This window comes from Garra rufa, chromosome 1 (genome assembly GCF_049309525.1).
Source record: "Garra rufa chromosome 1, GarRuf1.0, whole genome shotgun sequence".
Classification (NCBI taxonomy): Eukaryota; Metazoa; Chordata; class Actinopteri; order Cypriniformes; family Cyprinidae; genus Garra; species Garra rufa.
This window is the reverse complement of record NC_133361.1, coordinates 2,341,145-2,357,037: the sequence shown is the minus strand read 5'-3', so window position 1 is coordinate 2,357,037 and position 15,893 is coordinate 2,341,145. Positions and strand designations below refer to the sequence as shown.

Sequence of the window (15,893 nt, the reverse complement as noted above, 5' to 3'; positions counted from 1 at the left end):
GCCAGATGAACGATGGGCATTTCAGAAGAAAGGAGGACTCACCCGCACAACTCTCTCTCTCTCTCTCTCTCTCTTGCTCGTTCTCTCCTCACTCGCGCATGCGCACAACGATCCTCACAAGCGCTGAACAACAGGAAAGCCTTTATATAGGTGAAATTAATTTTCTACCTATTAGATATTGTTTATTTAACCTCTACATCTACCCCAACCCTAAACTTAGCCATTACTATTATAAAAAAAAAAAAATTATTATTATTGTTGTACAGTGAGATAAAAAAATAACGTTGATGTGCGCATGCCCAGTAGCCAGATCTGTCTCCCTTCTGGTCTAAACCCCGCCCTCTCCATCTAATCTAATGGGACGTGAGACAAACTAAATTACACTTTTTTTTTACATAGTATGCAGTTTTTAATCACGCTGCTGATGTAAGTTCAAGAGTTTGTTTTTTTAGTTTTATTTATTATTTCTATTGCACAACTAGAACAGTAACACAACACACACACATATATATATAGAGGATCACAGTGTTTTCAATTCTATTTTCAATTACATTCATAATAGCATGAAAGGGACAAACAGAAAAGAATAATAAGGGCGATTTACAACTTACAAGAAATTTCCATAAAAAAGGATTCAAAAATTCAATGCATATATATATATATATATATATTTTTTTTTTTTTTTTTTCTTAGATATTTTAAGGCTTCAATGTAATGCTGAAGGTGATTTTTAAATAATGTAACATTAGGTTTATGCGGGGCTCTGGCTACATAATGCCACTAGAGGGAGTAAGACACTGACATCTAGTTGAATGCATGTAATATCAGTAAAAGCACATAAGCACAGTTAATATCCAGAATGATGAATGTATGAGATTGTGGATTCATTTGTGACAGCTTTGTTTGCTCTGGCTGAACACTGCATTTATTCAGCATTACATAACGGGCTGATTAGGGACAGACTTTCTGAATGTATGCAGCTAGATTATGAGCTGATGCTGGATAAAGCATTGCAATGTTTTTTTTTTTTTTTTTTTTTCAGTCGTAAAGAAATGGTGTTTTTTGAGGTAAACATTTCAGGATTTCTCTCCATATAGTGGACTTCTATGGTGCCCTGAGTTTGAACTTCCAAAATGCAGTTTAAATGCAAAGGGCTCTAAACGATCCCAGCAGAAGAAGAAGGGTCTTATCTAGCGAAACGATGGGTTATTTTCTAAAAAAAAAAAATTAATTATATACTTTTTTTAACCTTAAATGCTCGTCTTGTCTAGCTCAGCAAAACAAGTGTTTGAGATTAAAAAGTATATAAGTTTTAGAAAATAAACACAGTTTTGATAGATAAGACCCTTCTTCCTCGGCTGGGATCATTTAGAGCCCTTTGCAAGTTCAAACTCAGGGCACCATAGAAGTCCACTATATGGAGAGAAATCCTGAAATGTTTGCCTCAAAAAACATAATTTCCTTACGACTGAAGAAAGAAAGTCATGAACATCTTGGATGTATTCGCTGAGTTTCAGTTTATTTTAATGACGCGTTTCTGAATGAAGATCACAGAGAGCAATGCGGCAGAAAGCACAGTCTGTTTTCTTTATTTTGCAAAAGCACAACGTTTTTTTGTTTTGTTTTATGAGTGTAAACACATAAAAGCAGACCCTTTACAGATTCGATTGATGCATTGCTCTTATCTGTACGATCGGAAATGACGGCGTATTTTAGGTTCCTTTTGAGGTTATCAGCGCCGGTGGTTTAAATTAATTCATTTAATAAATTACTCAGCATATATTGCTCTCTTATGTTTATGCAACAAAAATATATCTCTACCAGAGAAGTGAATCTTTAATTTGGTAAATTTAAGATATTAGATATTCAATATCACTGCAAAATATTTGGGTAAATACATCATAAAATAAATGTCAAGTTACAAAGATGCATTTAGTCTCTAAAATTTGTGCAACTAAATCAAATGAATAGCTTTATATGTAACTTATTTAACTTTATTGGTGAGACAGTATTTATTGAGCATATAATGAATTACAAACAGGCTTGCATTTTGGCAATAATGTGTTTCTACATATTTTATTATCTATTAGTATAAAACGGGATGTTTTAATACACTGCACATTTTTTTTATTGACTTTTTTCCAGCCAAAATATCTAAAATTTCTTAAATCAACAAGGATTTTCTAGACAAGTAAAAATTGTCTTTCTTTTTTTTTTTCAGTAGAACCAAGTCAAAATTAAGAGTGTTTTTGCTTGAAACAAGCTAAATAATCTGCCAGTGGGGTAAGAAAAATAAAGTTATTTTTAAACAGAAAACGAGATCTTTTTATTTTATAAAGCACATTATTTTGCTCTTACTCTTAATTTTTTTTTTTTTTCTGAAGACAAGACAATTTTTACTCGTCTACAAAATCCTTCTTGATTTAAGAATCTTTAGATATTTTGGCTGGAAACAAGACAACAAATCAAAATAAGAAAAGCATTTTTTGCAGTGTAATCATGTGTTATTTTTAGGTTACGGTAGGCGTGTCCACCACCTTCTTGTAGCCAATCAAATGAGGCTCTCGCGGACTCTCCGTTTACTTTAATCTGATTGGTTCATTAAAAACATCGCAGGCCAAAACATTTATCTTCATTTAGTTCAGGATCAGCTCGCTGCAGGTGGAATTGTAATTTTAATGTGCACATACACATACATTAAAAATAAATAAATAAATAAATAAATAAATAAATAAATAACAACTTAATTAAAAAACGTTCCCAGACACTATGGAACACACAGCCATGTTTATGTTTATATAAAGTGCTAAACAACGGTATTACAGATGATAAATGGTGAATAAGTTAGAGATTAATATTTAATAATTATTTTAAACACAACATAAACTGGTTAAAAGGCATTTCTGGAGTTAAAAGTCTCTATTCATACGTGAAACTGACCTTTACCTCACATTTCTGTTACCCTCAAGCCTAATTAAGCAAAATAAGATATGAAGCAGAGCGAAAAGCAAATAATAGGGGAGAAAGAGAAGAAAAAGAGGACTCACAATCACCATACAACTCTCATACTAACTAAAAACTTTGCAGATGATTCTGATTATTCTAATGTGGAAATATATGTATTTTTTTTTATCTTAAACAAACAATTTTTTGCAGAATTTCATGTTTGAAATAAGCTTTTAATAAAGTGTAGATATCAAAGTGGATTTAAATGATCATTCTGACTGTATAGCTAACAATATGACAAGGTTAAGCGTCTGAAAATCATATCATAAACACTAGGTTTATTTGTTTACTGCGCGCCTCCGATCTGAACGCGCATCTCCAGCACGCGCTTTCTCCTGTCTTCAACATAAAGCCGCGCGCTCGCGTAATTTAAAAAATAACGGTCATTTTGTTTTACTGACTGACTAACATTCGTTGATTGATCTCTTTAATAGATAATTACTCATAATTAATGTATATACTTGAGTAAATATTGTTATTTTATGTAGATTTGACAGGACTAATGGAAGAGAACATGATGTTAATCGAGACGTTTTCGTTTACTGACCGAAAGAGGGAAGCACATCCTCGTTAATTCAGCGGTAAGATACCAATGTAGCCTAATGTTATCCTAGTTAGTCAAAGTTATTCGGTTGTAATGTCTGTAAAAATACATTCACATTTTTTAAAATCCAACATTTTGTTGAAGACATTGTTATTTGGTGCTTTAATAAACATAAAATCTGGGTTATTATATGGTATGGTACTTCTACATCTTACATATTAACGAATAACTAACATATTAAAGGATAATTGAGTTTCATTTAATGCTCCTTGTGATGGTTAAATGTGCTCTGGTTCTCTGTAATGATTCAACAATAGATTATTGTGGTCACTTACTGTATCGGAGTGAAGAGGTTAGGAGAACGTTCTGGGAACCTTCTAGGAACATAAATAGAACGTTCGCTATTGGTTACCCAGGAAACTTTTCTTAACGTAAATAGAATGTTCCCTTTTGGTTTGAGGATGTTTATTATCTGTAATGATTCAACAATAGAAGCGTTACTTTTGCGTTACTTCTGCGTTACTTTTGCGTTACTTCTGTGTTACTTTTGCGTTACTTCTGCGTTACTTTTGCGTTACTTGTGCGTTACTTGTGCGTTACTTGTGCGTTACTTTTGCGTTACTTCTGCGTTACTTTTGCGTTACTTCTGTGTTAGTTTTGCGCTACTTTTGCATTACTTCTGCGTTACTTTTGCGTTACTTTTGCGTTACTTCTGCGTTAATTTTGCGTTACTTCTGTGTTAATTTTGCGTTACTTCAATTCAAAACAAGACATAGTGTGTAGTAGTGATTATTGAGGTCACTTACTGTATCGGAGTGAAGAGGTTAGGAGAACGTTCTGGGAACCTTCTAAGAACATAAATAGAACGTTCGCTATTGGTTACCCAGGAAGGTTTTCTTAACGTAAATAGAATGTTCCCTTTTGGTTAGAGGATGTTTATTATCTGTAATGATTCAACAATAGAAGAGTTACTTTTGCGTTACTTTTGCGTTCCTTCTGCATTAATTTTGCGTTACTTCTGCGTTACTTTTGCGTTACTTCTGCGTTACTTTTGCGTTACTTTTGCGTTACTTCTGCGTTACTTTTGCGTTACTTCTGCGTTACTTTTGCGTTACTTCTGCGTTAATTTTGCGTTACTTTTGCGTTACTTCTGCGTTACTTTTGCGTTACTTCTGCGTTACTTTTGCGTTACTTCTGCGTTACTCTTGCGTTAATTTTGAGTTACTTCTGCGTTACTTCTGCGTTACTCTTGCGTTAATTTTGAGTTACTTCTGCGTTACTTCTGCGTTACTTTTGCGTTACTTTTGCATTACTTCTGCATTAATTTTGCGTTACTTCTGCGTTACTTTTGCATTACTTCTGCGTTACTTCTGCGTTACTTCTGCGTTAATTTTGCGTTACTTTTGCGTTACTTCTGCGTTAATTTTGCGTTACTTCTGCGTTACTTCTGTGTTACTTTTGCGTTACTTCTGCGTTACTTCTGCGTTACTTCTGCGTTAATTTTGCGTTACTTTTGCGTTAATTTTGCGTTACTTCTGCGTTACTTCTGCGTTACTTTTGCGTTACTTCTGCGTTACTTTTGCGTTACTTTTACAATTCAAAGCAAGACATAGTGTGTAGTAGTGATTATTGAGGTCACCTTCTGTATCGGAGTGAAGAGGTTAGGAGAACGTTCTGGGAACCTTCTAGAAACATAAATAGAACGTTCACTATTGGTTACCTAGGAAATAGAATTAGAATCCCTTTTGGTTAGAGGAACATTCTATGAACCTACTGGGAATGTTCTAAGAATACATGGTATTTATCAAACATAATTATTTATAATAAATTAATACATTTAATTTTCCAACTTTTATTCCAAACTCTTGTATAGACACTATCAATATTAGGATTGATCTGTCCACTGCTAGAAGAAGAAGGGTTGCTAAAGTAGACAAACTCATTCAATCTCAGTCATGTGTGTGGAGTAAGATATAGTTTATTAGACAAAAAAAAAGGTTAACTGAGAAATTGCGTTACTTCTGCGTTACTTTTGCGTTACTTCTACAATTCAAAACAAGACATAGTGTGTAGTAGTGATTATTGAGGTCACTTACTGTATCGGAGTGAAGAGGTTAGGAGAACGTTCTGGGAACCTTCTAGAAACATAAATAGAACGTTCGCTATTGGTTAGTCAGGAAAGTTTTCTTAACGTAAATAGAATTAGAATCCCTTTAGGTTAGAGGAACGTTCTATGAACCTACTGGGAATGTTCCCGAGAATGCATGGTATTTATCAAACTTAATTATTAAATTAATAATAATAATAATAATAATAATGATTACATTTTCCAAATTTTACTCCAAACTCTTGTATAGACTTTGGGTTGCTAAAGTAGACAAACTCATCAAATCTCAGTCATGTGTGTGGAGTAAAATATAGTTTATTAGGCAAACAAAAGCTTATCTGAGACATTTTAAATCCCAAAAAGCAATTATAATACGTCATAGCTTTGAGATGTTAAAGCTAAAAATCACAAAATTAAAAAAATATTTTTTTTTTCTGGGTCGAATACAATCAGCAGACAATAAACGCTGTGGATAAAACTTAAAAAGTAAAGATAATGTATTAATCAAAAAGGTAACATTTAATCAATAATTACTTGGATCTCTCTCCTACTGAGTTACAAGTAGGGATGGGTGTGGTTTTAATGATATTACAATCCTGCTAGGAAACCCATAAGAAAGCCCAATGATATCATTTAAATCATGAAGCTAAATGATATACAGGAATAAACCTTTGACATTGTTCTTTGGGAAGGAACTCCATCTTTGAGTTGATCTGAATCTCAGTGAAAACTTTAGATCATGTTTCTTTCTCATGCCTCTTGTAATGACAGATTGATCCAGATTATATTCGATTGCTCGATGCATTATTGTGTCACATTTGGTGAAGACGCTGCATGAGATCTGAAGAAGATGTGATTGTTCTTTGTGTGTCTGCATAGAGAAGATGAATATCTGAAACACATCCCACATTCAGTGCAGTGATACGGTTTCTCTCCAGTGTGGATCCTCTGGTGCTTTCTTAAATAGCTTGAAGTAGTGAAAGTCTTCTCACACTCAAAGCACATGTACTCTTCTCACAGCAGTGTGTGTTTTCTGATGCATTTTCAAATAGTGCAGTAATGAAAAACTCTTACCACACAAATGACATGAATGTGGTTTCTCCTTTGTGTGAACTCTCAGGTGTGTCTTCAGGTGTGAAGCTCTCAGAAATGTTTTCCCGCATTGATCACATGTGTGCAGTTTCTCTCTAGTGTGGATGTTCATGTGTTTCTTAAGGTTTGATGATTGTGAGAAACTCTTCCCGCACTGATCACAAGTGAACGGTTTCTCTCCAGTGTGAACTCTCATGTGGTCTGTAAGTTTTCTTTTTTCTGTGAAATTCTTTCCACACTGATCACATGCATAAGGTTTCTCTCCAGTGTGGATCATCTGGTGCTGTTTCAGATTTCCAGCTCTAGTAAAAGTCTTTTCACACTCAAAGCACATGTACTCTTTCACACCAGTGTGTGTTTTCTGATGTTCTTTCAAACAGTGTAGACGTGAAAAACTCTTTCCACACAAATGACACACATGTGGTTTCTCCTTTGTGTGAACTCTCAGGTGTGTCTTCAGGTGTGAAGGTCTCAAAAATATTTTCCCGCATTGATCACATGTGTACAGTTTCTCTCTAGTGTGGATGTTCATGTGTGTCCTAAGGGCTGATGATCGTGAGAAACTCTTCCCACATTGATCACAAGTGAACGGCTTCTCTCCATTATGAACTCTCATATGGTCTGTAAGGTTTCCTTTTAGTCTGAAATTTATCCCGCATTGATCACATGTATGCGGTTTCTCTCCAGTGTGGATCCTCTCATGTGTTTTCAGACTTGATGGCCTTCTGAATCTCTTGTTACAGTGTGAACACTTGTAAGGTTTCTCTCCAGTGTGGATGTTCATGTGATCCTTAAGGTTTGATGATTGTGAGAAACTCGTCCCGCACTGATCACAAGTGAACGGTTTCTCTCCAGTGTGAACTCTCATGTGGTACGTAAGTTTTATTTTTTCTGTGAAATTCTTCCCACACTGATCACATGCATAAGGTTTCTCTCCAGTGTGGATCCTTTCATGCTGTTTCAGATTTCCAGCTCTAGTAAAAGTCTTCTCACACTCAAAGCACATGTACTCTTTCACACCAGTGTGTGTTTTCTGATGTATTTTCAAATGGTGTAGACGTGAAAAACTCTTTCCACACAAATGACACACATGTGGCTTCTCCTTTGTATGAACTCTCAGGTGTATCCTCAGGTATGAAGCACACATAAATGTTTTCCCGCATTGATCACATGTGTGCAGTTTCTCTCTAGTGTGGATGTTCATGTGATCCTTAAGGGCTGATGATTGTGAGAAACTCTTCCCGCACTGATCACAAGTGAACGGTTTCTCTCCAGTGTGAACTCTCATATGAACATCAAGATTACGTTTGCATGTGAAACTCTTTCCACACTGAGTGCAGGTGACAGATTTCTTGTCTCTTTTCTTTAAATCTTTCTGTTTGGATTTTTCTCCACTTCTGACATGATCTTTCTCCTCAACTTCACTCAGTTCTTCTTTCACCTCATTGTCTTCAATTGACTCTGAAACTAAAGTAACAGTACATTTGTGAAGGACAAAGAGGATGTAAAAATGAACCATAAACTGCATTACAAAATTCTGATCATTTTGATGCAGTTTTATAAGTTACGCGTCTCTTTCCATGAATGAGGTACACTGGTCTTCAAATGATTATTTTTAAAACATTTTGAAACAGAACGCTCCCTGCAGGTTCTTTTTAGGTTATATTTTTTAACCAAAAGAATACGTTCCCAGAACGTTCCCTGCAGGTTATTTTTAGGTTTCTTTTTTTACCCAACAGAAAACGTTCCCAGAACGCTCCCTGCTGGTTATTTTTAGGTTATTTTTTAACCAACTGAAAACAGAACGTTCCCTGCAGGTTATTTTTAGGTTATATTTTTTAACCCAACAGAAAACGTTCCCAGAACGTTCCCTGCAGGTTATTTTTAGGTTATTTTTTTTTACCCAACAGAAAACGTTCCCAGAACGTTCCCTGCAGGTTATTTTTAGGTTATTTTTTTTATAACCAACAGAAAACGTTCCCAGAACGCTCCCTGCAGGTTATTTTTAGGTTATTTTTTTTATAACCAACAGAAAACGTTCCCAGAACGTTCCCTGCAGGTTATTTTTAGGTTATTTTTTTTTAACCCAGCAGAAAACGTTCCCAGAACGTTCCCTGCAGGTTATTTTTAGGTTATTTTTTTATAACCAACAGAAAACGTTCCCAGAACGTTCCCTGCAGGTTATTTTTAGGTTATTTTTTTTTAACCCAGCAGAAAACGTTCCCAGAACGTTCCCTGCAGGTTATTTTTAGGTTATTTTTTTTTAACCCAGCAGAAAACGTTCCCAGAACGCTCCCTGCAGGTTATTTTTAGGTTATTTTTTTTATAACCAACAGAAAACGTTCCCAGAACGCTCCCTGCAGGTTATTTTTAGGTTATATTTTTTTTAACCAACTGAAAACGTTCCCAGAAAGCTCCCTGCAGGTTGTTTTTAGGTTATATTTTTTTAACCAACAGAAAACGTTCCCAGAACGCTCCCTGCAGGTTATTTTTAGGTTATAGTTTTTTTAACCAACTGAAAACGTTCCCAGAACGCTCCCTGCAGGTTATTTTTAGGTTATATTTTTTTAACCAACTGAAAACGTTCCCAGAACTTTTTTAACCAACAGAAAACGTTCCCAGAACGCTCCCTGCAGGTTATTTTTAGGTTATATTTTTTTTAACCAACTGAAAACGTTCCCAGAACGCTCCCTGCAGGTTGTTTTTAGGTTATATTTTTTTAACCAACTGAAAACGTTCCCAGAACTTTTTTAACCAACAGAAAACGTTCCCAGAACGCTCCCTGCAGGTTATTTTTAGGTTATATTTTTTTTAACCAACTGAAAACGTTCCCAGAAAGCTCCCTGCAGGTTGTTTTTAGGTTATATTTTTTAACCAACTGAAAACGTTCCCAGAACGTTCCCTGCAGGTTATTTTTAGGTTATATTTTTTAACCAACTGAAAACGTTCCCTGCAGGTTCTTTTTTTAACCAACTGAAAACGTTCCCTGCAGCTTATTTTTAGGTTATTTTTTTAACCAACTGAAAACGTTCCCAGAACGCTCCCTGCAGGTTGTTTTTAGGTTATATTTTTTTAACCAACTGAAAACGTTCCCAGAACTTTTTTAACCAACAGAAAACGTTCCCAGAACGCTCCCTGCAGGTTATTTTTAGGTTATATTTTTTAACCAACTGAAAACGTTCCCAAAACGTTCCCTGCAGGTTCTTTTTTTAACCAACTGAAAACGTTCCCTGCAGCTTATTTTTAGGTTATTTTTTTAACCAACTGAAAACGTTCCCAGAACGTTCCCTGCAGGTTATTTTTAGGTTATTTTTTTAACCAACTGAAAACGTTCCCAAAACGTTCCCTGCAGGTTATTTTTAGGTTATTTTTTTAACCAACTGAAATAGTTCCCAGAACGTTCCCTGCAGGTTATTTTTAGGTTATTTTTTTAACCAACTGAAAACGTTCCCAAAACGTTCCCTGCAGGTTATTTTTAGGTTATTTTTTTAACCAACTGAAAACGTTCCCAGAACGTTCCCTGCAGGTTATTTTTTAGTTTTTTTTTTAACCAACTGAAAACGTTCCCAGAACGTTCCCTGCAGGTAATTTTTTAGGTTATAGTTTTAACCAACTGAAAACGTTCCCTGCAGGTTATTTTTAGGTTATAGTTTTTTTAACCAACTGAAAACGTTCCCAGAACGCTCCCTGCAGGTTATTTTTAGGTTATATTTTTTTAACCAACAGAAAACGTTCCCAGAACGCTCCCTGCAGGTTATTTTTAGGTTATATTTTTTTAACCAACAGAAAACTTTCCCAGAACGCTCCCTGCAGGTTATTTTTAGGTTATATTTTTTTAACCAACAGAAATCGTTCCCAGAACGCTCCCTGCAGGTTATTTTTATGTTACATTTTTTAACCAACAGAAAACGTTCCCAAAACGCTCCCTGCAGGTTATTTTTAGGTTATATTTTTTTTTAACCAACAGAAAACGTTCCCAGAACGCTCCCTGCTGGTTATTTATAGGTTATATTTTTTTAACCAACTGAAAACGTTCCCAGAACGCTCCCTGCAGGTTATTTTTAGGTTACATTTTTTTAACCAACAGAAAACGTTCCCAGAACGCTCCCTGCAGGTTATTTTTAGGTAATATTTTTTTTACCCAACAGAAAACGTTCCCAGAACGCTCCCTGCAGGTTATTTTTAGGTTATATTTTTAACCAACTGAAAACGTTCCCAGAACGCTCCCTGCAGGTTATTTTTAGGTTACATTTTTTTAACCAACTGAAAACGTTCCCAGAACGCTCCCTGCAGGTTATTTTTAGGTAATATTTTTTTTACCCAACAGAAAACGTTCCCAGAACGTTCCCTGCAGGTTATTTTTAGGTTATATTTTTAACCAACTGAAAACGTTCCCAGAACGTTCCCTGCAGGTTATTTTTAGGTTATATTTTTTTTACCCAACAGAAAACGTTCCCAGAACGCTCCCTGCTGGTTATTTATAGGTTATATTTTTTTAACCAACTGAAAACGTTCCCAGAACGCTCCCTGCAGGTTCTTTTTAGGTTATTTTTTTTTTTAACCAACTGAAAACGTTCCCAGAACGTTCCCTGCAGGTTATTTTTTAGGTTATTTTTTTTAACCAACTGAAAACGTTTCCTGCAGGTTATTATTAGGTTATAGTTTTTTTAACCAACTGAAAACGTTCCCAGAACGCTCCCTGCAGGTTATTTTTAGGTTACATTTTTTTAACCAACAGAAAACGTTCCCAGAACGCTCCCTGCAGGTTAATTTTATGTTATATTTTTTTAACCAACTGAAAACGTTCCCAGAACGTTCCCTGCAGGTTATTTTTTAGGTTATTTTTTTTAACCAACTGAAAACGTTTCCTGCAGGTTATTATTAGGTTATAGTTTTTTTAACCAACTGAAAACGTTCCCAGAACGCTCCCTGCAGGTTATTTTTAGGTTACATTTTTTTAACCAACAGAAAACGTTCCCAGAACGCTCCCTGCAGGTTAATTTTATGTTATATTTTTTTAACCAACTGAAAACGTTCCCAGAACGTTCCCTGCAGGTTATTTTTTAGGTTATTTTTTTTAACCAACTGAAAACGTTTCCTGCAGGTTATTATTAGGTTATAGTTTTTTTAACCAACTGAAAACGTTCCCAGAACGCTCCCTGCAGGTTATTTTTAGGTTATATTTTTTTAACCAACAGAAAACGTTCCCAGAACGCTCCCTGCAGGTTAATTTTATGTTATATTTTTTTAACCAACTGAAAACGTTCCCAGAACGTTCCCTGCAGGTTATTTTTAGGTTATATTTTTTTTACCCAACAGAAAACGTTCCCAGAACGTTCCCTGCAGGTTATTTTTAGGTTATATTTTTTTTACCCAACAGAAAACGTTCCCAGAACGCTCCCTGCTGATTATTTATAGGTTATATTTTTTTAACCAACTGAAAACGTTCCCAGAACGCTCCCTGCAGGTTCTTTTTAGGTTATTTTTTTTTAACCAACTGAAAACGTTCCCAGAACGTTCCCTGCAGGTTATTTTTTAGGTTATATTTTTTTAACCAACTGAAAACGTTCCCAGAACGTTCCCTGCAGGTTATTTTTTAGGTTATTTTTTTTTAACCAACTGAAAACGTTCCCAGAACGCTCCCTGCAGGTTCTTTTTAGGTTATTTTTTTTTAACCAACTGAAAACGTTCCCAGAACGCTCCCTGCAGGTTATTTTTAGGTTATATTTTTTTAACCAACAGAAAACGTTCCCAGAACGCTCCCTGCAGGTTAATTTTATGTTATATTTTTTTAACCAACTGAAAACATTCCCAGAACGTTCCCTGCAGGTTATTTTTAGGTTATATTTTTTTTTACCCAACAGAAAACGTTCCCAGAACGTTCCCTGCAGGTTATTTTTAGGTTATATTTTTTTTACCCAACAGAAAACGTTCCCAGAACGCTCCCTGCTGGTTATTTATAGGTTATATTTTTTAACCAACTGAAAACGTTCCCAGAACGCTCCCTGCTGGTTATTTTTAGGTTATACTTTTTTAACCAACTGAAAACGTTCCCAGAACGCTCCCTGCAGGTTATTTTTAGGTTACATTTTTTTAACCAACAGAAAACGTTCCCAGAACGTTCCCTGCAGGTTATTTTTAGGTTTCATTTTTAACCAACAGAAAACGTTCCCAGAACGCTCCCTGCAGGTTATTTTTAGGTTATTTTTTTTAACCAACAAAAAACATTCCCAGAACGTTCCCTGCAGGTTATTTTTAGGTTACAGTAGGCCGGTCCACCACCTTCTCTTAGCCAATCAAGTGGTATCGGAGTGAAGAGGTTATGGAGAACGTTTTCTTAACGTAAATATAACGTTCCCTTTAGGTTTGGGGAGCATTTCCCGGAACGTTCCTCTAACCTAAAGGAAACATTCTATTTACGTTAATTAATTTCCTGGCTAACCAACAGGGAATGTTCCGGGAACCAAAAATTGTTAGCTGGGTGAACTATATTTATATTTAAACCAGGGCTTAAAAACGAAAAAAAAATCCATTCGGTTCACTCCGAGCAGAATCGATATTATAACGTTTCTGTTCTTGCGTTCCTCATTAAACAAAACGTTCCAAAAACGGTTTTCTAGAAAAAATACCAGTTAATAACGTTATTTTATTAGATAGATAGATAGATAGATAGTGTGTGCCTTTTAATAACATATTTGGCATTATGTTTACAAATGATTAAACCAAATTCTGTGTTCGTGTCATTTGAACTTAATGTCTTTAAAACCGAAAGTAAACGAGTTCACCTAGAAACTCATTACAAATGCGCTAATAATTTTTTAAAAACTATTTTCTTGTTTGATAATACTATAGCGAAATAAGCCCCTTCAAGACCATCCGCTTAACATCCTGACCACACGGCTTAATCTGCGATAAAAACATGTTGACTTATTACCTAATATAATAGCCTATTATAGGCTATTTTTACTCAAACAAAACAGAACTCCAGATAGTGGATATGATTTTACATTTAATGCATAAAAGTAAAAGAAAACAATGCATTGTAACATTATAAAACAACAATAGATTTTTTTTTTTTTTTACATTTAACACAACAGATCAACAACTTCAATATTATACCAAATAGGCTACTGGAAAAACTGGATGGGCTTCAGCAAAAGTGAATCTATAACCTAAGGCCCCGATCACACCGAACGTGTATTTTAGCTCTAAAAACGCGAGGCGCACAGCACTGCCTTTTTTTTTTTTTTTTTTGGTGACTTTTAAAAAAGAGCAGTGTGCTGCGGTTTTTTATGTTGCTAGGCAACAACCAAAACAGCTGTCCTGTCAGTCAAATCAAAGAATTATAGCGCGAACGCTCTAAAATCTTTGGTTTTTTGCTGTTAATTAAACTGTCATGTTAGCAGAAACCCCCAAAAATACAGCTCCGGTTTACCCACGACAGACACCAAATGTTTCTCCTCCATTTCTTGCAGTCTCCGGACTTTTTAAGCAACGGTAAACTTTCGTCACGTCAGGCGATTTTCCGCTCAGAGTTGCTTTTTTTTTTTCAACTTCAGGCGCTCAGAGCGCTTCTGCAAAAACGCGAGGCGCCCGAGGTGCATAAGCAGCGCGTAGAACGCTCACTGCCAACAGAAAACCATTCAAAAAAAGGCGCCTCTCACTGCAAAAACGCGTTCGGTGTGATCAGGGCCTTAAACTACAAGTTTTAATTAGGCTACAATAACTTAAACCTAAACATACCTTTGCACATGAAACAGTCAGGTGCTTAGTAACCTTAAGCTCGTCGCATCAGAAAGGGCTCTGCTTATGATGATGACGTCTGCTTCGCGGGCATTTCACGTTGTATGCGTCACCGTCGCATTTCCGCACACAATTTGAATTCATGTTTTTGGTCTGCCAAATTGACATAATAAAGAGAACGATAAAAATACCGTTATTAACCGGTTAATTTGGAATTTCTGTTTCCGTTTCTGTTCAGAACGATTAAAATTGATTTTGTTTTCGTTTTCGTTTTTGTTCCTGTTCAATGTCATTTGTTTTCGTTTTTCGTTTTCGTTCCTTGAACCGGTTCAGAGCCCTGATTTAGACTAACCCTAACGATGAGGCCATAATAATTGCCTTGAATTAAATTTTAAAAACGAAGTAATTACACTGTTAAAATACATGATGTAAATGCCTACACATAATATGAACATAACCATCTTAAGTACATTATATATTATAACTAATACCTGCAGAGGGCACCAATGGTCTGGTGATGTTTCTTTACAGATTCAATGACGTTTAAATCAGAAGCTTTTATTTTGAAATCGCGATGTGAAATAAATCGCACAGAAACATATGGATGCATTCTGCTGTTTTTATTTCAGGACAACGTAAGTTCAAAAGTTTTATTACTTTATATTGTGATTGTTGGCCACAAACACAATATAAACCTCAAAATTGGTAAGATATACTCATTTTTGCTGGATGAATAGTTGATAAGTGTAAACTTTTAATTCTGAATCAATTTAAGCAAATTCTATTCCCAATTTAATCATTTGAATTTCAATCCCTACAGTTATTTTTTTTTCTTGCTTTTATTTATTTATAATAATGTATTGATTAAATCATATGATATTCGACTTTAAGAACCCAGTTCATAAGAAGTGCCTCTTATTATTTGACGCTTCATCAAAATTATTCAACAGCTCTAGAGATTTTTCCTGTTACAACAATCATAATCTAAAACAGCCTGAAGCTTTACAACCGTCAGCATTATTAATAAAGAATAAAGAATCAACACCAACCTGTTTGTTCTTCAGTATCTCTCATCTTCTCTCTGTCCTCTTTAATAAACTCAGATTTGCAGATTTCAGCTCTTCCTGATCATTTGATGCTCGTTTTCACTTCAGCAATAAATCAAAGAGGCATTAAGTGACTCACAGTTCCCAATCACCTCTATTTATTCAAGTATAAAAGGTTTACAGCATTCAAATTGCTGTAAAGCTTAAATAATGCTGAAACTGAAGCTTGATGCAAACTCAAAATAAATGCATTTCTCCACGTTTGCACTTTTAACACGTTGTTTTCACTCAAATACGACCAAAAGCAGTCTGTAAACAGTGATTTGCGCACGAAAACGAAAGTTTTAACAAATGC

The 15,893-nt window shown here is 35.3% G+C and overlaps 1 protein-coding gene across 1 annotated transcript in view; it reads right to left on the bottom strand.

Annotated features, from left to right (window-relative positions):
- Nucleotides 1–5,966: 5,966 nt before the first annotated feature.
- Nucleotides 5,967–15,893, bottom strand: part of LOC141327925 (uncharacterized) — a 123,988-nt gene continuing 114,061 nt past the window's right edge. The window contains 2 exon segments of the mRNA XM_073835377.1: nt 5,967–6,668; nt 6,670–8,124. Of these exon segments, the coding sequence (XP_073691478.1) occupies nt 6,462–6,668; nt 6,670–8,124 (1,662 nt within the window). The 3' untranslated portion in view covers nt 5,967–6,461.